Consider the following 25,668-nt stretch of genomic DNA (forward strand, 5'->3'; position numbering starts at 1 on the left):
TGGTAAGACCCTGACTCAAAATACAAAGAGGTCTGGGACTGTCACTCAGTAGAGTGCCTGGCCTCTGTGTTCCCTAGATTCAAACTTCAGTGCTGATCCTCCTCACCCCCACCCCCACCCCCAGTTATGCCAAACTGAGTGTGATACTACAATGCTTACAGTCTCATTACCCAGGAGGCCCAGGCAGGAGGTCAGAGGTTGTCTTTAAGAAAGATTCACTTTGGGGCTGGGGATTTAGCTCAGTGCTAGAGCGCTTACCTAGGAAGCGCAAGGCCCTGGGTTCGGTCCCCAGCTCCGAAAAAAAAGAACCAAAAAAAAAAAAAAAAAGAAAGATTCACTTTGGGCTGGAGAGATGGCTCAGTGGTTAAGAGCACCCGACTACTCTTCCAGAGGTCCTGAGTTCAATTCCCAGCAACCACATGGTGGCTCACAACCATCTGTAAAGAGATCCGATGACCTCTTCTGGTGTGTCTGAAGACAACTACAGTGTACTCATATATAATAAATGAATAAATCTTTAAAAAAAAAAGAAAGATTCACTTTATTACTTTTTTTTTTTCCGGAGCTGGGACCGAACCCAGGGCCTTGCGCTTGCTAGGCAAGTACTCTACCACTGAGCTAAATCCCCAACCCCTCACTTCATTACTTTTAAATTGTGTATATATGTGATGTGTGCATCTGTGTACATGAGTGTGGGTGTCCATGGAGGCCAGAAGTATCAGGTGCCCTGCGACTGGAGCTATCGAGCCTGCACATGGGCACTGGGAACCCAGTTTGGATCCAGTGTGCGAGCAGCACCTTCTCTTAACTGCCAACCATCTCTCTGTACTCAGGCTCAGGAATTTGAGGCCAGCCTATGTAGACCTTATCTTAAAACAATTATGTCAGGGGTTGGGGATTTAGCTCAGTGGTAGAGCGCTTGCCTAGCAAGCGCAAGGCCCTGGGTTCGGTCCCCAGCTCCGAAAAAAAGAAAAAAAATTTATGTCACAAGATGATAGTTGTGTAGTGTACCACTCTAGTTTTCCTTTTCTTCTTCTTCTTCTTCTTCTTCTTCTTCTTCTTCTTCTTCTTCTTCTTCTTCTTCTTCTTCTTCTTCTTCTTCTTCTTCATCATCATCATCATCATCATCATCATTAACTATGGTGTGGGTGTGGTTGAAGGTGTGTAGCCTGAGTGTGGAGGCTCTCATGGAATCTGGGGGTCAAACTCAGGTCATCAGACTTACATAACAAGCACTTTACCCATTGAGTACTTGCACGCACACACACACACACACACACACACACACATACACACACACACACTTTCTTCTTCTGATTTTTGAAAAAGGCTTTTACTCTGCCCAGTCTATTCTGGAATGTCCAGAACTCACTATTTAGCACAGGGTAGCCCTTCACTTGAGATTATTATTGTATGAGATACCACTCTTGAATTGAGGTTATTTAGATTTTTGTATAAAAAAATCGTATAAGCAGCTGGACATAGTAGTTTATGCCTATAATCTCAATACTTGAAAGGAGAGGCAGGAGGTTCACCTCAAGTTCATGGTCAGCTTCAGCTGCATAGGACATTCCTAGTGGCTAGGACTACACAGTGATAGCCTGTCTCAAAATGCCCAACCCCTAGAAGAGAATGAGGGAGAAGGGAGAGATTTTCTTTCCTAGACAGCAGCTTTCCTAAGACAGCCAACTTTTAAATTATTTCTCCTTTTCTGGAATCCTGTGTTTTAGTTATGCTCCATATTTGGGGGTTCTGCACAGCCTTTTTAGTGTCTACTCCTCTCAGTGCATCAGGAACAGCCTGTCCAAGGGAACCAAAGGCCCCTTCAGACTTCCAGACTGGCCAGACCTTAAGAGTCTCCAGGCTAGCACAACCCTCTTCTTGTGCCTTCCTTCTGACCCTCCAGCCTCATACTTAATTTTACTATTGTACTCATGCAAGAGGACCCAGAGATGGGTGTGCAAAATGGGCCTTTACAGTTTGGACCCAGGTTACAATATTGACACTGCGGTCTATCTGATCTGGCCCTTCCCCCTTCTGAACCTCAAGTTCCTCATATCAGACAAAAGAGAGCCTCTGCTTGCTGGGCATGGTCACTGCTGCCTTACAGTGGCTCCTCCCACTTCACTCTCGAGCTTCATGATGCTCCTCTCCAGGGTTACGTTTATTTACTTATATTCTTGGCTAGTTGTATGCGTATGTTCAGGAGGAGTGTGTGTATCCCCACCACATGTTAGCAGGAGCCCACAGATGTCAGAAGAGGGTGTTGGGTCTCCTGGAACTGGAGTTCCCGGTAGCTGTGAGCTTCCTGATGTAAGTGCTGGGAACCAAACCTGGGTCCTCGCAAGGACAGCAAGCATTCCTAACTGTGAGCCACCTCTCCAGCCCTCCATGTGTTTGAGAGGGAAGCCTCTTCTTCCTTTCTATTGTCTGTTTGGTTGTTTTCAAATGATTTAGATTTACTCTTTTGAAGCAAACTAAATGGAAAGCTTACAAGAGAGAAGAAATGCATGTCAGTGTTTCTGTGCAAACATGACATGGGACAGACTTGAGGCTGCCCCTCAACTCGATCCTTTCCAAAAAAAGATGTAAGTCCTTGGAGCTCTGGCTCAGGAAATAGGAGGCTGCTGGTTCTGTATGTGGAAGTCACCTTGCCCACCACTCACTTGTGGCCAGCATCTGAAGCATGGCTTTACTGGCTCTGGTCATCATCCTTCTTCTTGAGGCCGGAGACAGTGTCATCATTCTGCAGAAGCAGAAGTGCAGTTTGCATTGCTGTTTTGTATGTTTATAGCTTCACATACAACAGCTCCCAGAGATGGGGTGGGTCGGCCCAATGCTGCTTATATTCTAATGGTAAAACTGATTCCTCAAGGCCTGGATGCCCCAGAGAAGAGAGTCCATATGCAGTCCCAAGAGACCCTATGTGAATTCCTGCCAATTTACTTCTGATGGGTAAATAAAGATGCTGACAGCCAATAGTTGGGAGGAAGAGTCATAGGCAGAGTTTAGGGTTCTCGAGCTGGAAGTGGAGAGAGGAAGGTGAATGGAGGAGAAGCCACCGGGAGTTAGGTGAGCCATGAAACGTGGCCCTGAGGGCTGGCCAGTTGGAGTTATGAGCAGCCCAGATGAAATATATTAAGTAGTAACTCGAGAGAAAAGTAGATTCTAATAACATAGGGGTAGATATCTGTCCAGCTCTTGTGCTATTTGAGGCTTATTGTAAGTAATACAAGTTGTGTGTCTTTTATCGGGTAACTAAATCATTAAGGTGGGGTAGAAACCCCAGATTGGGATTAAACTACAACACATACCCAGCGCTTTCCTGTCCACCAAAGAACCAGTCTCGACAGGTCTCACAACTCTCTGTGTGAGCTCGGCCTGCAGGGAGGTAAGTCTGAATGGTACTGGCCCCATGGTTCTGGGTTTTGGTACAAGAGATGACAACCAAAGCCTAGGTCACAGCTCTATATGGCCGTTTTTCCACCCCAGTCATAGCCTTGGGTTTTTCTATCAAGGCATGGGCCATCTCTGAGGCTCCACTGCCAGGCACCAGCTGAGGATCCAGGAGAATGCTGTGGCACACTTGCATGGCATCCTGCCAGGGCGCACTCTTCTTCCAAAAGTATTTCCTTGCTGGCTCCTCTAAGAACAATGGTGCAAGCCTCTGGGTCTCTGCACTGAGTGATAAGTGTTATGTACTCATCTCTAATTTTCTGGATTGGATAGGCCTGCCCCTATACCAACATCACCCCTCAGTTCCTCTGGTCACCTAACTATTCGTGCCCCACAGGCTCTAGCAGCGTCATTATTGACTGTCTTCCAGACTCTAGGAGTGGCTGTGACATTGGCCCACACGAGGTGGTGCTGAGCTAAATCTGAGATGGCCTAGTCTGGGATGGCCACACCAGGCTTCAGCTGGACGCTATCCTCACACAGCGTCTGGAGGTACTTGCTTGTCTTTTTCATCTGCAGGGTTCAGGTGGAGCCCTCCTCTCGTGTAACCTCGGCGTCAGTCTGCCTTCTTCTTTTCTTGTACTCAGGACAAGAATCCAGTAGCATTTGAGGGTTCATAATATAGTTGTGCTCTCATACCTGTTAATCAGGACTCCACATAAGACAAATGAGGGGCTGGAGAGATGGCTCAGAGGTTAAGAGCACCCGACTGCTCTTCCAGAGGTCATGAGTTCAATTCCCAGCAGCCACATGGTGGCTCACAACCATCTGTAAAGAGGTCTGATGCCCTCTTCTGGTGTCTGAAGACAGCTACAGTGTACTCATATATAATAAATGAATAAATCTTAAAAAAAAAAAAGACAAATGAGATTTCAAAATGCTTCAATGATAACAGCATTGCATGTGCTATTATCCCTATTATAAGACCCTTGCATGTGCTTCTTGGTGTCAGTTTAGTTTCGACCATTCTCCTCCAAGTACACATTCTTGATGGCATCCAGGGCAATGTTGCACACCAAGGAGGACCACCGATGGATGACTTTTATAGTAGTAGAGCTATTGATGATGTTCAGTATCCTACATCATTTCTCCTGCAAGAATGATTCCTGAGCTGCTCCCGTCTTCATCCTATCCTGCTCATTTCTTTTTCTGTCTAGATTTTTCTTTTTATGGCTTTTGGGTTTTTTGTTTTTGTTTTTGTTTTTTTTTTTCTGAGACAGGGTTTCTCTGTGTAGCTCTGGTTGCCCTGGAACTCACTCTATAGACCAGCCTGGCCTGAAACTCAAAGATTCACCTGCCTCTGCCTCCAAGTGCTGGGATTAAATGCAGGGGCCACCACCAACCAGCATGTCCTGCTAGTCTCAATCATGGACTTGGCTGCTGGATGTTGGACTCATTGAGTCTCAAAGCTGGCATTGCAGTTACTGCTCATCACAGCGCCTTCCATTGTCTGGTCTTGAATGTATTGTTTTCTTTCTAATGTTCTCTCTTTACTGCCCAGGGGCTTAATCCTAGCCTCAAGACTTGTCTTCATCACTATTGTGTTGCTAAAAGGAGACACCAAGACCAAGACAATTTTGATAAAGGAAAGCATTTAATTGGGAGCTTTCTTAGAATTTCAGAGGTTTAATCCATTATCATCGTGGTGGGAGCATGGTAGTCTGCAGGCAGTAGCTGCACCCAAAGTGTAGGCAAAGAAAGACATTGGGCTTGGCCTGGCTTTTGAAACCTAAAAGTCCAGTCCCAGTGACAGACTTCCTCCATCAAGGCCACACCTAGTTTTCTAATCCTCAAATGGCGCCACTCTCTGATGATTTATCATTCAAATGTCTAAGCCTTTGGGGGCCATTCTTATTCAAACCACCTCAAGGCACTTTCCCTCAATATACTTCCTCTCTTTTTCCTTAAAGATTTATTTTTATTTATGTGAGTGCGTTTGTAACTGTCTTCAGACATACCAGAAGAGGGCATCAGATCCCATTACAGATGGTTGTGAGCCACCATGTGGTTGCTGGGAATTGAACTCAGGGCCTCTGGAAGAGCAGTCAGTGCTCTTAACTGCTGAGCCATCTCTCCAGCCCGGAATTCTACATCTTAATCCACAGGCAGCAGAAGACTGTGCTCCACACTGGGCAGAGCTTGAGCTTGGGAGACCTCAAAGTCCCTCACAACAGAGACACACTTCCTCCAACAAGGCCACACCTCCTAATAGTGCCACTCCCTATGGGCCAAGGTGACTATCTTCTTGTCTCAGATCCCCGAGTTCTGGGATTATAGACATGTACCACCACACCTGGTTTTATTTGTTTATATGAATTTATTTCTGTTTGTGTGTGGTGTGAGCACATGTGTGCCTGAACATACATGTGTGCAATCAAGCATGTGGTAGAGTGAGGTCAGTATAGATCTTTCCTTGATGCCTTGCCTCTTTTTGCTTTCTTTGTTTTTAAAGCACCCCAAGTGGGGGTTGGGGATTTGGCTCAGTGGTAGAGCGCTTGCCTAGCAACCTCAAGGCCCTGGGTTCGGTCCCCAGCTCCGAAAAAAAAGAAAAAGAAAAAAGAAAAAAAAATAAAGCACCCCAAGTCCATTGGTCTGAGGCCCTCTGTGGGGAGAGTGACTGTTTTTTTACTCCATGTTCTTTTTCACCTGTTTCTGTGGCCTCACGAGCTTCTTCCAGTAATGGATCCTCCTCTGGCTTCTCCTCCCTGGTGGCTGTCACTCTAACTGCACTGTCAGTTTCATGCTCCAGGTAAGAAAACTTTCTGGTGTCAGCAGCACAGCCTTGAGGCAGGCAGGGCATCCACTTTTCCTGTCCTATCGTGGAGGGACCCCATTGAGGGCCTAGCCTGGATTGGTCTTGTGGGGAAGCTTGTCACACACAGTGTGCCAGAAAGCACAGCTTGGCATGGAGCATGCCAGGGACTTTGGGCATGGGTGGTGTTCATTTCCTTTCTGAGAGAATGAGACTCTTTAACTTGTTTCTGTAGAAATTGCCAGAAATGTTGATGCTGGCACAGTGTGACCCCACCTTCCAGACAAGCAGTGCCTCCTTGGCAGCAATGGCGGCCAAGGGGTCCAGGAGATGGCTTAGCTAATCTTGTGCTAGAATCCCTCTTCCTCCAGGTGGTCATGGCTCACCATACCTATGATTCCAGAGGCAGAAGCAGGCAGATCTGAGTTCGAGGCTAGCCTGGTCTACAGAGCGAGTTCCAGAACAGCCAGGGCTACAAAGGGAAATCTTGTCTTGGACAACAAAAATAAACACCTTTTTTTAAAAAAAGTAAATAAGAGTTAGAACTCCTCTGCCATCATATTTTATTTGTGTGTGCATGTCTGTATATATGTGTCTCTGTGAGTATATATGCAGGTGCCCACAGGAACCAGAAGAGGTCACGGAATGTCTTGTGGCTGGAGTTACAGACCTTGCGAGTCGCCTGACTTAAGTGCTGAAAACTGAACTTTGATCCTCATCTTTTTTTTTTTTAAGATTTATTTATTTATTATGAGTACACTGTAAGCTGTTTTCAGACACACCAGAAGAGGGCATCAGATCTCATTACAGATGGTTGTGATCCACCATGTGGCTGCTGGGAATTGAACTCAGGACCTCTGGAAGAGCAGTCAGTGCTCTTAACCTCTGAGCCATCTCTCCAGCCCTGATCCTCATCTTTAAGCAACGAGTGCTCTTAGCTCCTAAGACCTGTGTCCACTGAGCCTGAAGCTCATCAGCACGGCTAGCCTGGGTGGCCAATAAACTTCAGGGATCTGCCTGCCTTTACGCCCCTCCTCCGAGCTTTCTACATGGGTTTGGGGAACTCTGAACCCAGGTTCTTGTGCTTGTGTGTTAGACCCTTTTCCAGTTTTTGAGAGAGGATTTCACTCTATAGCTCAAATTGACATGGAACCCACTATATACCCCAGGCCGACATTGAACTTGTAACTATCCTCCTGCCTCAGCTTCCCAGAAATGGGTTAACAAATGTGAACTATCATGCCCAGTCTATCTGTCTGCCTGTCCATCCATCCATCCATCCATCCATCCATCCATCCATCCATCCATTTGTATCTCTCTCCTTCTCCCTCTCCGTCTCCCTCTCCGTCTCCCTCTCTCTCTCTCTCTCTCTCTCTCTCTCTCTCTCTCTCTCTCTCTCTCTCTCTCTCTCTCTCTCTCTCTCTCTTTACCTATCTACCTACCTACCTACCTGATTTTATAGATAAGACTACCCTGTGTTGCATAAGCTGTTCCAAACTTCTGAGTTCAGGTGATTCTCATGTGTCAGCCTTCCTAGTGGCTGGAATTACAGACCTTCACCACATAACCTTCCTTGGTTGGAGGGCATTTTAATACAGAGGCAGAGTCACTATCTCAAAACTAAACAGAATAAAAACTGAGATAATTATACCCCAGCCTCAGAGTTTCTGGGTCTGTGGGTCTGTGGGTCTGTGGGTCTGTGCCGGAGAGTTTTTGTTTTTCTCAGAGTCCCAGGTGATGCTGAGGCCCACACATCCAGGGCCCACACTCTGTGCTCTCTGTGTGTGTGTGTGTGTGTGTGTGTGTGTGTGTGTGTGTGTGTGTGTGTGTACATACATGGTTTGGAAAGTGCAAGGTGTGATGGGGTACATAGTCTAGGTGCAGCATTCTTTCCCTGAAGATGTTTTTACCCTGAGCCAGTCCAGATCACCTTTCCCTATCACTTCTTCTAGGTTCCATGTGTGGGAAGCAGCCTGTGCAGCTTCTGAGACACCAGTGCAGCCCAGTCGTCAGTCAGAAGACACCATCAAGTTAGAGCAAATCAAATCAAAACAAGCAGTAAGGTGCTCTGTAACTGCCACTTCGGGGACCTCAGCCCAGAGTGTTTCTCATCTGCCTCCTGTAAGCCCAGGGCTCCTTAGCTAGCAAGCATTGTTGAGTAACATCAGATTACAGTATTTGTAAATGTCGTGTTGCAAAGAGAGACCTTTTGCCAACATGTTTTGTAGACAGATGTTGAGTTGGGGAAGCTCCGCTTGTGCAGGCTGCCCCTTGACTCTCTCCACCCATCTGGGGTATCAAGGTGCCCCTCGCTTGTTTTCCCAGGGGTTGTGGGCCCTCAGAATCATAGCTTTCATGGTAGGGAAGATGCAGCCACTCGTGTGTATAGGTGGCCATACTTACTATACACGAGGTACTGCAGCTGTCTCCAGGGCCACCGACACCCTTCCATTCAAGCACCCTCGCCTGCGGGGCTGTGTGTTTGGTACATGCTGGGGCACTCTTTGAAGTCATCCAAGAAGTGCAACATCTGCTTATCCACCTTGCAGACCTAGCCTGCTGGGCAGCAGCCATTGCCTGGTAGGTACCACAGCCATGAGGTATGCTGTGCTTGCCCTCAATCATCAGTAGGAAGGATTCAACTGTGCATCTCATGTCTCAGAAGGCGGGCAGAGCCCTGTGAATGGTCCAGGATGACTTTGTGGTTGGGGTGACCTCACTTCAGGATGCCATACACAAAGATGTGGGCCATCTGGCTGCAGACACTTTTCTGATTGTGTTTTGAACAAAACACAGGGATCCTACAGAAAACAACTTGTCCCTTCTGGAGCCATCCATCCCACACCAGCAGTAGCTCCATTTAGGTCAGTATCTCTGTCTGCATTGCCCACCATGGCCATCACATCCACCTCATGGGCCTTCACCAGTAGTTCTCTCTTGTTTTTATTTTTATTTGTTGTGTACAGCTGTTTGGCTTGAATATATGTCAATGCACCACACAAATGCAAATACCCACAGAGGCCAGAAGAGGGCCTGGAATCCCCTAGAATTGGAGTTACAGCCCATTGTCAGTGTCTATGTGGTTGCTAGGAATTGAACCTGGGTCTTCTGGAAGAGAGAGCCTTCAGTGTTTTTTTTTTTTTTTTTTTTTTTTTTTGGTTTTTTTTTTTTTTTTTTTTTTTTCGGAGCTGGGGACCGAACCCAGGGCCTTGCGCTTCCTAGGTAAGCACTCTACCACTGAGCTAAATCCTCAGCCCCGCCTTCAGTGTTCTTAACCACCGAGCTATCCCTCAGGTCCCTAGGGACTTCTTTGAAAACCATCATCATGGGGCTGGAGAGATGGCTCAGTGGTTAAGAGCACTGGCTGCTCTTCCAGAGGTCCTGAGTTCAATTCCCAGCAACCACATGGTGGCTCACAACCATCTGTAATGAGATCTGATGCCCTCCTCTGGTGTGTCTGAAGAGAGCTACAGTGTACTCACATACATAAATAAGTAAATAAATCTGAAGAAGAAGAAGAAGAAGAAGAAGAAGAAGAAGAAGAAGAAGAAGACGACGACAACGACAACTATCATCAGCCTGGAGAATACAGGCTGCACTGGTTCCGGGCTCTCCCAGCCTGCTCTAACCTACTTTGCAGCTTTCACCTACTTTCCCCTCCCCTCCACACATCCAGGCTCCAGTTAAACTGAAGTTCTCACTTCTCTCTAAACAGGCGGCTGCTCACACCTCTGTGTCCTGTTGTCCCTTTGTCTGGAATGTCATCTTTTGCCCCGCAGCTCCCTGTATTGCCCCGAAGCCCCTCTTGGCCTCGGAGCTGCAGTTGAGTCACTCTCTGCCCCAGGCCCTGGCAGCTTGTTCACACTCCTCTGTGCCTTCTCTCATACCTGCCTTTCCACTGCCTCACCGTCATCTTCCTGTCACAGGAGCCTTAGTCACTTGTACCTCTGGAAGCAGCCGTAGAGTAAGGGAGCAGAAGTGTGACTGAGGAGGTAGAGCCGGGAGATGGAGTCAGCGGTGCCCAGACAGCCAGCGCATCACATCATAGTCTATTTGTGCCCCATGCCCTTCTCTGATAAGTGTGGAGCCCCAAGGCCAAAGGGGCTTTACCTGCTGACAGAAGGTCCGTGGCAGCCTCCAAAGGCGTTCTTTCAGGAGCTGGCTGCCTGGGATCCACCGCTCTCAACCCTCTCACAGCAGAGGCTCTGGGAGAACCTCTTCTAGGGCCAAGCAAGGTGCAATACACTTTTGCCCCATTAGTACATAGCTTTAAATGCTTCAAGTCAAAATTGGTCAGTGGCTAACTTATTCCTCCTCTTCTTAGGAAACCCATTTTCCACCATATCCCACAAAGGAGGCCTGATTTGACCCCAGTGACACAGGACATAGCTGTCAGGACTGTTCAGAGGTGAGGCCCAAGGTGTAGCTCAGTAAAGTGATTGCCTACCATGCCTGGTGGTACATGACTGACACCCCAACATTTGGAAGAGGCAGGAGGATCAGATGGTCATGTTCATCCCAAGAGAGAGCTGGAGACCAGACTGGGATCCAGGAAACTCTGCCTTAAAAGAAAATCAAACTGGGCTGGAGAGATGGCTCAGCCATCAAAGGCACTGCTGTTCTTCCCGAGAGCAGAGTTCAGCTCCCAGTATCCACGTCAGTCCACTTTTGCCCCCTATAACTTTAGCTCCAGAGGATCTGATGCCCTCCTCTGGCCTCTGAGGGAACTAAACTCATGTACACACACACACACACACACACACACACACACACACACACACACACTTACATGTAATTTAAAATTCTAAATACAAAATAACAAAAAATGAAGGAACAACAGAGGAGCTGTCTGTGGGGTGGTATTGGGAACAGGAGCTGCCTCCACCAAGGCCCAGACACTCAGCAAAATATCAGATCTCTGTGAGCCTTGCTGTGCTCTGTAATCCCGCATAGTACTACTTACCTCACAGTAGATCAGTGTCTGTGGTAGAGGGCCCAGCCCCCTACCCAGCCTCTTTGATGGGGCATAATAAACTCTTACTACTGTTCCTTGAAAGTGAAGGAACCAGGTCCTGTCAGTTCTCAAGCACGCTGCCTGTACAGTGTCTGCCTTCCTCCTTTCAGGCTTCTACCCCGTTTGGGGGCCTTGGATCTAACCTCATTCACAAGACTCTGTCTGTCCCTGGAACTCTCCACCTATGCCACCCACCAAACTTATGGATAGGTCTAATGGCTGTGGAAGCGAGTGGTCAGAGTAAGAGGATTGTGAGCAAAGTGGCCATATTTAGCTGCACAGACCAGGCTCTGCCTGAGGGAAAGAAGTGTTATTCACACAGATTGTTACTGGGAGTCTCCCTGAATTATAGAACAAAGGACTGCCTCCGGGTCACGTGGCCGAGTTTGTGTCCTGTCTCAAGCAAGCCTCTGCTTTCTCCTCTGTGATGGACGGGATGCTGTTGGTACCCTACCGTATGCTCAAACAAGGTTAGAACAGCAGCTGGTACCTAGCTAATCACTTCTGAGTACTTAATTTCATTATAACTGTTAGAGTCTCTGTCTTTGTTTCATGTGTGGGTGTTTTGCTTTTTTTTTTTTTTCCTGAGAAGATGTGAACAGTCTGGGGACAATGAGTCATTACTTGTCCCTGAATCTAGAAGCAGGCAGAGAGCCTGATGTCTTTCCCCCAGGCCCCTTCTATTTGTCCAGATGTACTCTGATTAATCAGACCTTTTTTATTTACAAATGAAAAAAAAAACCCAAAACAACCTAGCTTGAGCTAACAGAAGCCTTTATAGGCTGATATAATAGGTAGTCACTGTCAGGGAGGCCATATGGCTTCGGGTGTGCCTGGATACAGGACTCTATCTGCTTCTCCACCTCCTGCCCGCATCTGAGTTGGGGTCCTTCTCAGGGGTTCTCCACATGACAGGAAAGCTGGCCACTGGGTGCCTTTAGAAAGTTCTCCCTATTTGCTCTTCCTCCTTCCCTTCTGCTTTTCCTCCTCTCCCTTCTCTTCCCTTTCCTTTGTGTCAAACAGGGCCTGATGTGGCTGACGCTGATACTCAAGCTCGATCAGCCAAGGATGGCCTTGGACTCCCCACTCCCACAGTGCTGGTATTACAGGCTGCACCATCGTGCTCAAATCCAACTGTTATGTTTTTGAGACAAGGTCTCAAGCAACTCACTCAGGCTGTCCTTGAACATGCTAAGTAGCTGAGGCTGTCCTTGAACTCCTGACCTTCTTGTTTCTACATCCTAAGGGCTAAGAATGTAGGCTCATACAATCATTCCAGACCCCAAAGAACAATTATAAGGAAGGCATTGAGTGACCCAGGTTGTCACATGACCATTTTTTGGACCAATCATTATGAATGACCAAGCTGGAATGACATGGCCACCCTATCTTGACAGTGACATTCCCACAATGGGGAGATGCCACCCTTCCTACCTTTGCTTTTTTTTTTTTTTTTTTTTCACTGTATAGCCCAGGCAGGCCTTGAACCTGCAGCCTTCCTACCTCAACTTCTGAGTTGGAATTACAGGCTTTTGCCACTACATCTCTTTATGGCTCAGTTCAAAGGTCATTGCCTCTCCTTTCCTGTGGCAGATTGTCAACACCCTCCAGCTCTAACCTCAGCCTGGAGAGCACCCACAGGGAGCAGAGTACTCTGTGCATTCCTTGGACTGGCTCCCAACCAGGCTATGATACAATGTTGGTAGCCCATCCTCTATTTGTTCTGTTATCTGCCCAGATCCTGGTAGGTTCTGCCTCCACCGTGGTAGAACTTTGTGGGGCTGCGTGGCAGGAACTCTCAGTAGGTTAGGTATCCCCTATTATCCCAGTAGATATAAGGCTGAATGAAGCAAGAGACTTGCCACAAGTTTAGAGCTAGCCAGGAGCCCTGTCTCAAAACAAAACTACTAAAACAAGATCCAAGTAGATCAGTGTTTCTGAACCTTCCTGATGATGTGGTCCTTTAATACAGTTCCTCATGTACTAGAGACCCTCAACCATAAAATTATTTTTGTGGCTCCTTCATAACTGTAATTTTGCTACTATTATAAATCATGATGTAAATATCTGGTATGTAGATATCCAATAAGCGACTCCTGTGAAAGGGGTTATTCTATCCCCAAAGGGGTCACGACCCACAGGTTGAGTACCATTGTAGTAAAGACACCTTAACCCTAGAGATTGTGTTAGGAATGCATATAAGAGCCCCAATTTGGGCCTAGATATGACACAGGGACATCTGGAACAAGGCTTGTTACTCTTTTGGGAGGCCATGGCCAGCTAGCTTTAGGTTCTCTTCAGTGACAGATCCTGCCTGCCACCCACAGCTGAAGGGGACACCCCAGTGATAGCTGGCATTGAAGAAACACCTGAAGGAACAGATCCTTGGTGGCCCTGTGCAGTAGCTCTAAATGTAATCCTGCCCCAAGAATCTAGTGACCCACCCTCCTATCACCAGCATCCTCAGAACGAAGTGCTCAAAGGTAAGCATCACCGGCAAGAGGTTACAAGTGGAGAGACGCTAAGCGTGCCCTCTGAAACCCTTTTACCTGCCTGTCCTTCCTACCCCGAAAATAACAGATACTCAAAGCTTGTGGGTGGTTTTTTATAACTTTTCTTTAAAAAAACCAAAACACAGCAATCACTTTATTCTTAAGTTTGTACTTTACAAAACCTCAAGGAAGAAGTCCTTGAGGGAGAGGTGTGGAGATGGTATGAGGGAAAGGGGACGAGGAACAAGCCTGCTCATCTGGGGCATCAGGCAGATGCTAGGTCCAGGCAAGCGCAGTAAGGCCTTGCACACTGGCTGCACAAAGCTCGGCTGAGTGGCCTGAGAGTGTTTCAGCCCTGAGACTGTTGTCATTTGATAGGCAGCCTCTGGTCAAGGCTTCAGAGGAAGTAGACTTCTGCCAGGCCAGGGAGATGGCCAGCAGCAGGTAAGGCTACCCGTCTAGGAGCTTCAGGATGCTCTCCCGCTCCTTCAGGGTCTTCCAGGCCTGGTCCTTTTCCTTCTTTGTGGGGGTACGCTTCTTCTGCCGTGCAGCCATGATCTTGCGGAAGGCATCCATGACCTCATTGTCTGCCATGCGGACCCGCTGTCTCAGCTCCTGCCGGCTCACCTCCTCCTTTGCCAACCTGTGGGGACCATGTGTGACGGTTAACCCATCTCCAGAGTTTGTCCCTTCCTTTTTTCCAGACCGAGCATCCTAACAATCCCAGGGGGGCTGGCCCTCCTTGGCCTGTTTCAATAATGGTCAGTGTGGATACAGATGCAGATGCACATTGACTCGGGATTGTAAGGCATTATTTAAGTGCTCTGAAATGTTAGGTTAATGCTGCTTATGGTAGAGGCAGCTTGTGGGAGCACAGGGAGATCTCTACCTTCCTATCAATTTTGCGTAAAACCTCTCTAAAAAAAAAAATTTTTTTTTTTTTTTTGAGATAGCTTCAAACTGTGGCCCAGGCTGACCTGGAAATTACTGCAAAGCCTCCTCTGGTCCTGAACAATCCTCTTATCTCCACCTCTCCATCGCTAAGATTGTAGGTGTGAACCATTGTCCCTAGCTTAAAAAATAAAACCTAGAAGCCAGACATGGTGAGACACGCCTTTAATCCAGTCACTATGGAGGCTAAGGAAAACAGATCTCTGAGTTTCAGGCCAGCCTGGTGAACAGATCAAGTTCTAGGACAGCCAGGGCTACACAGAGAAACACTGTTTCAAAAGACAAAACAAAAAACAAAACAAAACAATGAACCAGAAATGCTCTGGAACTGGAGAGACAGCTCAGCAGTTAAGAACGGCAGGTCCTCTGCAAGACCCGGGTTTAGTTCCTGCGGTCAGTGGCTAACAACTCTCTCTAGCCCCGGAGGATCTAATGCCCTCTGTAGGTACCAGGCAAGCACATGGGGTACAGACTTGCAGGCAAAACACCTTCACACATAAAATGAAAATAAAAAGCAGATCTTTAAGAAAACAGCCCATAATCGCTTCTCGGCCTTTTGGCTAAGATCAAGTGCAGTATCTGTTCTTATCAGTTTAATATCTGATACGTCCTCTATCTGAGGACAATATATTAAATGGATTTTTGGAACTAGGAGTTGGAATAGGAGCTTGCTCCGTCCACTCCACGAATCGACCTGGTATTGCAGTACCTCCAGGAACGGTGCACCCCTTTGGGGGACTCTTAAAAAAAAAAAAAGAAAAGAAAACAGCCCATAGGGGTTGGGGATTTAGCTCAGTGGTAGAGCGCTTGCCTAGGAAGCACAAGGCCCTGGATTCAGTCCCCAGCTCTGAAAAAAAGAACCAAAAAAAAAAAAAAAAAGAAGAAAAGAAAACAGCCCATAAACATGTGTATATAGCTAATTCTCACAACAATCCTGCAAAGGCAGAGACAGGATCTCCAAGTTATAATGGTGAAGAGACTGCGGCTCCAGTTGGGCATGAGTGAACAAAAGATCTGGAAAAGCCAGCTTCAACTGGGCCCCCTGCAGTAGCCCTTTGCCATGTTAGAATTACAGATGTGCGCACCGAGCTTCAACCTGCTTTTAAGCCGTCTATCTTCAAAGGTGATCTGCCTGCTGGGTATGGATCTGACTTAGTTTCATTGGTGGTAGGTGGAGCTGAAGGTTCCCAAGAAATGGAGTCTTCCTTGCTGCTTGGGCCTAGAGTGCCCCGCTCACAGCACTGCAGGCTCACAGCGCTGCAGCCCAGCCCAGCAGGGCCCATGGCTGAGCTCCAGCCTTGGGAGAGCCCCACCCATGCCATTTCCTCACCTCTACAGCTGCACAGATGTCCCTATCCTTCCTGCCCTTTACACCTGTAGCTTTCCCCTTGTCCTCGAAAGGGATGATGAATTCCCCTGGGATTCAGCCTTGCCTCAAATCTCAGCTCAGCTCTTGACTGGATGTGACTTTCAACAAGGCTCCACCTCACCAGCTTTTATCCCTCATCTGGTAAATGGAGAGACCATCTGCACCCGAGTTGCCTTTCAAATGAAAGAAAGTGCACACGACTCTGGCACAGTGGACACCAGGCACACATCGGTTCCTTTATTCTCAGACACCCTCACAGCCCACCAGCTGCCTCTCCTTTAAATGGAGTCTCCTTTAGCCACCTAAGAGAACCTGAGTGTGTGTCCCTCCTTGTTTCTAGCCCAACTGTTAGGTCACAGAGCCTGGAAGAGCTGGTCAGGTGAGTGAGTGAGCCCTGCTCTGTTGGGGCCCTGTGTGGCTACGCCAGAGGCCTGCTGCGAGGAGCTTGAGCTCTAACAGAAGGGCAACATCCTTCACACGTCACCTATACCCTTGTCATCAGTGCAAGGTGACATAAAATGAACTGCACTGTGACTGGTTCTCTAAAAAACAAGTAAGTGTGGGGTGACTAGCCAATCAAAGTCACATGTGCCAGCAACACTAGCAACTCATCTGTCTGAGCAGAAAGCACACTGGTTTTTTAATTTATTATTTATTATTTCTGATCTTCTTTATGATGTGTTTAGTGTGTGTTATATGTATACATGTAGATGTGTGTGGTCACATATGAAGGTGTCTGTCACACTTTACCTTATTTATTTCTACTATGTCTGTCTGTCTGTCTGTCTGTCTGTCTGTCTGTCAGGAGTCATAATGCTATTGTGTGTGTGGAGGCCAGAAGACAACTTGCAGGTGTTGGTTTTCTTTCTCTCTCATCTGGATTCTAAGGACTGAACTCAGACAGTCAGACTTGGTGACAAGGGTCTTTACTGGCTGAGCAATCTTGCTGGCCCTCTGCCTTCTCTTTTGAGACAGATCTCTCACTGGGGTCTTGGGCAGGCCTAGTGAGCTAGACTGTCTAGTCAGCAAGCTCTGGGGATCCACCTGCTTGTGCCCACCCAAGCTCTGGGGTTAGAGATGTGCTGGGCTGTGGTTCCCTCTTATGTGGGAGCTGAAAACTGAACTCAAAAGGTCAGCCTTGGTGGCAAGCTTCCCCAGTGAGCTCTCTTCCTGGTGCCTCTGTGGTATTTTGATTAAATACCATAAAGAAAAACAAAGCACACATAAAAAGACAAAACCAGACAAAATGTGACCCAACACATAGTATTACCGAACTATACTTGATGGAATCAGGGCTGCAGATGGTTCAGTGGTTAAGTGTGTTACTCTTGAAGAGGACTGGAGTTCAGTTCCCAGCACCCACGCCGGGCAGCAGCAAACACCTGTCACTCAAGCTACAGGGCATCCTGCCACCACTGACACCTTCACTCACACACACAAACCCACACACCCATCCTAAACTTGGAATCAAATCCATCCATCTGTCCATTGTGGGTGCTAGAGCCATACGTACCCCTGGACTTAGGGTCCATCTGAGACACCCAGGGAGCAGGCCCGCTCCACTGCCGTGCTCACTCACCTCAGCAGGTCATGCTTCTTGGTGCGGTTGTGTGCACTGAGCGCCTTCAGCTCAGCCTGCCGTTTGCGCAGCTCAGCGAGGACCTCATCCTCTGAGTCCTCAGCAGGCCGGTCCTCGGACTCCAGTAGGCCCTGGGCAATCAGCTCCTCCTTGATGCGGCTCTCCAAGGACTTGGTATGTGGCACACTGTAGACAAGGCCAGCACCTGAGCGCTGAGGGCCAGCTGGTCCCCCTCAGAGGACCTGGTGCTTCCTTTCACCTAGTGAAACCACTACAGCCACACATGTTCCAGGCCTTGTGATATGTTGCAAATTGCGAGTTGCAGCCTTTTACGATATATATTCCCCAATTTTATTTTTTTAACTCTATGCAACCCGTAAGTGTAGTTTGAATACATGTAGGATCACACCTTTCCCATTTGGTACTCTGTTTCCATGGCACATGTTTCTGTAATGAAGAACTGTTCCAAGCTACATCACCTATTGTTTGGCACTTAACCAGCCATCCCTTCAGCTTATCCCCAGAAGGACAGGGCTGGGGAGATCAAGTCTGGACTAAGCCTGTGTCCAGAAATGAGACCAGCACTCCCACCTGAGACCTCTTCTAACAAAGACCTGTCTCCCCATGAAGAGACAAAATGAAGCCGACAGGCAGGCCTAGAGTGCAGCTGGGGTAGCGCTCACCTGAAAGGTTTGTTCTGATTGCGGGGGGAGGTGCTTGCTCCATCAGCCCCTGATTCTTTCCCAGACATGTCAGGTATCGGAGAGTCCTCCATAGGGGAAATAATATTTTCCTGAAGACCAGAGAGAAGTTAGGAGGAGAGGGCCGTAGCATTCCTATTTTCCTGCTCCTCTCTGACAGACACAGATAGTCTTCACAGGCTACATAGCAACAGTGTGTCAGCTCTCATCACTCTGTGTTAAAAAGCTTCCTCCAAAGCTTTGGTCATTCCTTTTTGGGTTCTAGAAGTTCCTTTGTTGGGGGAGGGGAGTATCTACATAAACAGAGGGAGAGACAGAGTAACAGTGACAAACTAGCTCAGGCTGGGGAAGTCTCCATCAGGCACCTGGCCCTGTGGCCAGCATGGTAGGGCCTGGGAGATACTCCAACATTGCACTTCCCACCACAGCAGCTGCAGGCACCCCTGCAGTCAGATGCATGCACTTGTGGGACAAATGCTCCAATGGACAGTGATGTACAGAGGGAAGAGTCACAGTCACATCTAGAAGGCTTCCTTTGCATGTTCCCCCTTACTCAACTTCTGAGGGCCTGGTGGAGTAACAATACCCAGAGGGACCTTGGTCAGGAGGAAAGCCACATAAGCTGGGGTCTCTGCTGGGCTACCCTTTCCTCTCGCCTCAGTCTATACCAGACTGCTCTCTGAGAGAAAAACTATTGTTAGAGCCAAAAGAGGAAACGGAGACCCGAGGATGAAGGTCAGGCAGGGGCATAAAGATGGAAACCCTAAGGTTCACGATTTAGCTGGTGGTCTTAAGAAACAGTTCCCTTCTCTGAACTGCAAGTACACGCCTCCAGTTAGAGGAGGCATGGAATCCCCTTAACCAATGCTTCGCAAAGGCATCTGTGGAAGCCAAGTATGGTGGTTAACATCTGTTATCCCAACACTTGGGAGGCTGAGGCAGGAGAATGACTAAAGTTTGAGTCCGTAATTTGACTCTTTTTTTTTTTTGGTTCTTTTTTTTGGAGCTGGGGACCGAACCCAGGGCCTTGCGCTTCCTAGGTAAGCGCTCTACCACTGAGCTAAATCCCCAGCCCCCGACTCTTTTTTTTTTAAATTTTATTTAATGTATGAGTACTCTGCTGCATATACATTCTCCTGCATGAGGTGGTCATCAGATCCCCCTATAGATGGTTGTGAGCCACCATGTGGTTGCTAGGAATTAAACTCAGGACCTTTGGAAGAGCAGCCAGTGCTCTTTTTTTTTTTTTTTAGGCAAGCGCTCTACCACTGAGCTAAATCCCCAACCCAACAGCCAGTGCTCTTAAACGCTGAGCCCTCTCACCAGCCCCATAGTTTGTCTCTATCTCAAAAAACAAAATAACAATAAAATGCTAGCACCCATGAGAGAGAGAGAGAGAGAGAGAGAGAGAGAGAGAGAGTGAGTGTGTGTGTGTAGCCAGGTTGCACCTGAGCTCAGAGCTCCTGCCTGTCTCCCCAGTGCTGCTGGGATTACAAGCATATGCCACATGCCTAGCTTGGGTTTCCAGTCCAATGGCCTGCTCACCTCCACTAGGGCCTGCAGCAGGCGCTGTGTCAGGGCACCAAAGGGACACCCGTCTTCTGGCTGTTCATGCTGGGCCTCAGACTTCTTCAGCAGGGCATCCACATCTGCAGTGGACAGGGAGAACAGCAGGAGGCCTGAAGTCCTGGGAACTCAGATCCAGGCCTGGGGTGGACAGGAGGCTGAGGCTTACCTTTTGTGTCCAGTTCTGTCAGCGGTCCTATGAGGCCTTTCTTCTTGTCAGCCACAGCTGCTGCTCGAGCCCCATCCTTCTGCTCCTCTAGCAGATCCTCCTGGGCCCAGCGTTGGGAGTAGTGTTTCCCTAGTGGGGGAATCTGCAGCAGAAAGGTCATTCGGCTCTAAGAGGTAAACACTGGCCATGTGAGACTAGAGTGTGGGAGACTCTCCTGGCCTGGGACACTGTCAGGAAGCAGCCATTCATTCTGTTCCTTACCGTACCGATTTGTTGCCCAAGTCCCTAGCCCAAGGCCAAGGCTGGTGCCACAAAAGGCACACAAGATAAAATCTCTCACTCCTGTAAGAGGAACAGGGAGGGAAAGAATGGAGGCAGCTGGGTGTGGTGCACACACCTGGCCTCTCAGCACTCCCGAGGCAGAAGTAGGATGATCAGAAGTCTGAGTCTGGGCTGAGACCCTATCTTGTCTCAAATAAACAAACAAGAACCCCAAATCAAAATACACCCAGAAGTTGATATGCAGTATCAAGATATAAACACACCTTTAGTCCCAGCACTCGGGAGGCAGACAAACAAACCAAACAAAACAAAAACCCACAACCACTACTACCAACCACAAAAAGACATAAGGCATAAAATACTGTGTCTGTGCATCCTTGTGGTCAGAGGGAAGTCCTCTACAGAGAACTTGGGCCCACGGCAGAGATAAGAAAAAATTGTTTTCTTCTGTTGTTTAAACTTACTACTGTCAAAACGGATTGCCTTTTCCCCACTTCTTTGAGACAAGGTTTGACAGAGGACAAGCTGACGGCAGACTCAGTGGGATTACAGGTGGTAGCAGTCCTTCTGGTCAGGACTGAACCTGGGGCCTTGTCCATGCTAAGAACTTGCTCTGCCACTGAGCAATGTTACTAACCACATCTCAGGCCTTAGATAAATGATTTTCAAATTCAGGTTGGTGTACACTTAAAGCAGCCCGGCGACCATGGAGGCACCAAGTGAGACCATGGCCTTTACTATTTTTGGAGAAAGGGCCTCAAACTTGTAAACCCACACTGGCCTCAAACTTGCCTTAGCCTCTTGAGTGCAATAGGGGTGAGCTACTGGGCCCAGCTCCCCCTTTCTGTTGGAGAGTCTGCAGAGGCCTCTTTGGTGGCAGCAGGATGAACTCAGGGCCTTGAAGAGTGAAGTAGTCAGTTGGTCAAGCTGAGAAGAGCTTGTGTGTAGACCCTGGTGTGAGGCCAGGGGGAGGGAGCATGTCTGGTGCAGCTGATAAATGCAGCAGGAAAGAGAGAGGTGGCTTGGACTCTATTCTGTGGCAAGCAGGAGTCAGGAGAGCTCTAGAAGCAGGTCTGTGTCACGAGCACATCTGAGATGGCAGTTGTCTTGTGGTGGAGTCCCCACCTCACAAGGTTGTCCACCTTCTTTTATGGAGCATGCTTTATTTTTACGATCAATAAAACTAACCAGTTGGGGACATATCTCAGCTGGTGGAGGGCTTGTCTGGAATGCCGAAAACCCTGGCTTCTGTATCAGGACTGCATCAACTGGGCATTGTGGTACCTACCTGTGATCCCAGCACTAGGGAGGCCAGAGGAAGAACATCAGAAGCTCAGGGTAACTGTTAGCTAACAAAGTTCAAGGCTAGCCTGGGATAAATAAAATCCAGTCTCAAAAAGACAAAAACAAACAAACAAAAAACCACAACTTTTAAGCCAAGTACAGTGATATGTTTTTGGTCCATGACATCTAGGGACCCGAAGGGGTAAGAAAGGACAATGGTTGAGTCCAGGGGTTCAAGGTCAGCCTGGGCACCAAAGCAAGTTCCAGTGTCTTAGGAAGGAAACAGGCACTTAACATTTATTTTCTTTTTTCTTTTTTTTCGGAGCTGGGGACCAAACCCAGGGCCTTGCACTTGCTAGGGAGGCGCTCTACCACTGAGCTAAATTCCCAACCCCTAACATTTTTATGTTAAAGAAAGAAGGAAAGAATTGCCCGAGTGCAAACGCAGGAAAGTGTTCAGAGGCTCTTTGGATAAAGGCTAGGTGACAGGAAAAGCTGAGCCCTACTGCCTGCAGGGGTAACGGAGCAGCAGGAGGCTAGGCAGAAAGAAAGCAGGTGGTGCAGGCTTTGCTGCCTAGGACTCTCAGGCACCTCTGAGCCCTCGCATACTGCCTGTAGGACTTGGTTTCTACCTTATAATGTTCAGCTTCATCTTCAGGGGGCTTCAGGAGCTCCTCTAGTGTTCGTACCTCCTCACTGGTGATGTCAGCACAATAGGGCTCCACAGAGGCCCAGAACCTACAGGGAGAAGCAAACCCAGAGTGAGTGAGGCCTCTTCCAGCCCTAGCCCGGGCTTTCTGAGACCTCCTCTAGCTCCCCTCTCTGTGCTCAGGCCCAGAACCTGTTGGGAGCATCGTTCTTGGGGATCCGAGGCACATCGATTGGGTCATCAGTAAATTCATATTCTTGGATCTTGGGTTGAACATTTTTGGATTTGGGTCGTCCTGGGCCAGGGCCTGGCCCATGTCCTGTCTTCCCTTCCAGTTTCTGCTTCTTGGGCTTCCCATGTTTTGGAGGGGCACCAAGCTCATGGTCTCGAGCAAGCTTCAGAATTCGCCTGTCACCTTTCTTATCCTGCCAGTCAGTAAGGATCTGGAACACACAACAACAGTGCCTGAGAAGGAGAGAAGACACTGGGCACTTCTTTCCCTGCTGTGGGTAGCTGAGATCTAGAATTTGAGGTTAGTAGGCAAACTACTCATATTTCAAAATCCCCTGCTCTTCCCTGGGATTGTTCTTTCTCACATGAATTTAATTGTAGGTCTACATTCTGATTCACCTCCACCACCCAAGCTAGTCACAGATGGTTTGGCAGGAAGATTAACAAAATAAAAATAAAAATAAGGTTATTCCCCAGGGCATGGTGGTCCTGGGGAATATTCGATGGCTGGTATTTTGGTGATGGTGAACAAGCTAACCTTCATTTCAAACCCCAACCTACCCGGGAGCCCTGTCTATGCAACTAACTGTATCAAGGTGCATCTCAGAAACCTCCCAGGGAACGTCAAGGACCACAAGTGGGCAGTGTCCATCTTCTGAAGTACAGTTGGATGGCATCCTTGGCTGCTGGTATCTGCACTGAGAGCTAACTATTCTGTCATGATCCCCATGTGGGTCTCTCTTCCCATCCATCCCTCAGCTTCAGTAGATGTGAACCTGGTGATCCATCCTCAACTCGACATGCTGTGTCTCTAGTGATGCCCCTGTTGGAGAATCACCTGCGTTTCAGCTTCCAGTACACGCAGTCGCCTGCTTGCAGAGGACAGCAGGGTCTCAAGCTCCAGCTGCAGGGTGTCCAGCTCCTCGATGCCAATGCCATCGTCCTCGGAGCGGGCCAGCACTGCTGTGTACCGGGGACAGACCTTCATGTGGTCCACAGATTTGAAGTCATGAAACTGCAATGGGCAGTCCTTCAGTTCACTCATGGCCCAGGAGATGGGACCCTGGAAAATTAGAGGAGGAGGAGGCCATTGGGTAGGAGACAAAGTAGCATGGGGAGAGATTCAACAAAGACACCAGGCTTTAGCACCCTCATAGATAAGGACGGTGGCAAAGCTCCTGTTCAGAGCCTGACAGTACACCAAGCCAGACTTACTTCACTGGATTATGCCTGAATTATGCATATAACCTTAAGCAGGGGTCTTTTCCCATGCTATTTATTTATTTATTTATTTATTTATTTATAGACAGAGTTTCTCTGTGTAACAACTCTGGCTGGCCTGGAACACACTCTGTAGACCAGGTTGGCCTTGAACTCAGAGATCCACCTGGCTTCTACCTCCAGAGTACTGGGATTAAAGGTGTGTGCCACCACCGCCTGGTCTCTTTCTTTCTTTTGACCAAGAAAGGAAAAAGACTCCAAAGAAACATGTACCCGGGCTGGAGAGATGGCTCAGCCGTTAAAGGCTAGGCTCACAACCAAAAATATAAGAAACATGTACCCATGCCTAGACTCCTAGCTACAATTTACTGTCTTTTCCTTTTTTGGTAGCAATGAAGCCAGGGTCTCACACATCTCCAGACCCCACCCCACTCCTATATTTTGGGAAGACAAAAATCTCACCATGTAGCCTTGAGTGGACTGGTACTCATTGGCTATATAGATCAGGATGGTCTCAAATTCATAAAGCTTCCCCCACCCCCCACCCAGAAAGCACCTGCCTCTTGTGCCAGAGTGCTGGGATAAAGGTATGCACCCAGGTTGGTCTCAAACTAGCTGTGTAGCCAAGGATTTATTTCCAACTCCCAAGAGATGGAATTCTAGGCATGTACCACACCTGATTTATACAGTGCTTGTTCATGCTAGGTACAAATTCTCCAAACTGAGTTACATCCAGCACCCCTTTCATGAATTCTTATTGAGACAGGCTCTCAATAAGTTGTACAGGCAGGTCTTGAACTTATGATCCACCTGCTTCAGCCTCCCAAGTCTCTAGGTGTACAAACCTGCATGATTAGGCCGGCCTCCTAGTTGCAATTTGAACCACTGTAGTCTCGAATCTGCAGCATTAAGGGAGAGGGGATACTAGTGTGCTCTGCCTTCCTATGTCCTCTGTTTCCTATACTGGGCCATTTCTATCTAACGGGGTTCTCCCGGCCTCTCCTTGCCTCACTCCATTCCACCTTTGCACCTTCTCTATGTCTCTAACTAGTTTGGAACACAGGCTGGTTAGGCAGACAGAACTAAGTTCCAGCCATTTTCTTATGTGCCTTTCTAAACATGTTATTTAACCTGAATCTCCGTTTTGGTTTTTGGGTTTGTTTTTTTTTCCAGGACAAAAGATGATGCCTCAGTCTATTTCCCCATTAAAAAGTAGGAATCTGTAAAATGGGGGCATCGAGAGTACCTACCTCCCTGGAATGTTCTGAGGATTAAGAAGTGATGCTCGTCAAGTGCCCAGCTCAGTGCCTGGCACAGAAGTGGGACTGCTTAATGGCTGGCTCCACCTGTGTGTCGCCCCAAGATCCCGCCTCCAGGGTCCTTGTCCTCTAGGGAGCCCCTAACACAACCCCCGCCTCTCCTACCTCCTCTCTGCGGCCTCCTACAGGCCCCGGGCCGCAGGAGGGGGCGGGGAGTCCAGGGCGATCGGAGCAACTGCTCCGGAACTGGCTATGGGCGGGCCCCCTGCAGTTGACGCGAGGGCGGGGACACGGCCAGCCCACAGTGACCTGTAGGGGTGGGGGCTGGGGGGGGTCTAAGGCCACCTACGAATCTCCGGGAAGTGGAATGCTAGGCCTGAGGAGACCGGGGCTAGGAAGCAGCCCGGGGCTGGGGCGGGGCTCTGAGCTCAAATCTCAAGGGACTGGCTACCCGGCCGAACCCTAGGGTTGCTAATGGGAGGAGCCCGGAGAGGATAGGGGAGCACCACCGGAAGAAACGTCGGGCTTCTCCGGTTCGGCCTGTCCTAATTTGGTGCCCAACCTGAGGTCGGGCCATACTATTGTCACACGGGGGGAGGCTACAACCAAAGCGCCAAGCGCTAAAGGCGCTGGAGGGATACGTGTGGGGACCCAAGGGGCCTCGACTGCTGTTATGTCACTGCAGATCTTCTA

General features: G+C 48.4%; 1 protein-coding gene, 1 non-coding gene and 2 pseudogenes across 20 annotated transcripts; 1 reads left to right on the forward strand and 3 right to left on the reverse strand.

Moving 5' to 3' along the window:
* Window positions 1–2,692: 2,692 nt before the first annotated feature.
* Cct3-ps6 (chaperonin containing TCP1 subunit 3, pseudogene 6) lies at window positions 2,693–6,256 on the reverse strand (annotated as a pseudogene).
* Window positions 6,257–8,377: 2,121 nt separating this feature from the next.
* Window positions 8,378–8,960, reverse strand: LOC147995021 (gamma-glutamylaminecyclotransferase pseudogene; annotated as a pseudogene).
* Window positions 8,961–13,813: 4,853 nt separating this feature from the next.
* Tada3 (transcriptional adaptor 3) lies at window positions 13,814–25,412 on the reverse strand. 19 transcript variants are annotated; one of them, XM_087658159.1, is made up of 12 exons: window positions 25,141–25,412; window positions 24,967–25,024; window positions 24,562–24,615; window positions 23,334–23,558; window positions 22,457–22,707; window positions 22,248–22,353; window positions 21,124–21,228; window positions 20,050–20,191; window positions 19,860–19,963; window positions 18,297–18,406; window positions 17,614–17,799; window positions 13,814–14,357 (listed from the first exon to the last, which is right to left on the reverse strand). In XM_087658159.1, exons 3-12 carry the CDS (start codon window positions 24,565–24,567, stop codon window positions 14,165–14,167), a joined length of 1,428 nt encoding a protein of 475 aa, XP_087514285.1. In that variant the 5' UTR covers window positions 24,568–24,615; window positions 24,967–25,024; window positions 25,141–25,412; the 3' UTR covers window positions 13,814–14,164. The 19 variants fall into 19 exon arrangements, with proteins under 19 accessions (XP_087514285.1, XP_087514286.1, XP_087514289.1 ...); XM_087658160.1 differs by lacking the exon at window positions 24,967–25,024; XM_087658163.1 differs by lacking the exon at window positions 24,562–24,615.
* Window positions 15,206–15,396, forward strand: LOC120102750 (U2 spliceosomal RNA). Its single transcript, XR_015687301.1, has one exon. It is a non-coding gene; the product is annotated as a U2 spliceosomal RNA (small nuclear RNA).
* Window positions 25,413–25,668: the final 256 nt, after the last annotated feature.

This window comes from Rattus norvegicus, chromosome 4 (assembly GCF_021556685.1).
Source record: "Rattus norvegicus strain SHRSP/BbbUtx chromosome 4, alternate assembly SHRSP_T2T, whole genome shotgun sequence".
Classification (NCBI taxonomy): domain Eukaryota; kingdom Metazoa; phylum Chordata; class Mammalia; order Rodentia; family Muridae; genus Rattus; species Rattus norvegicus.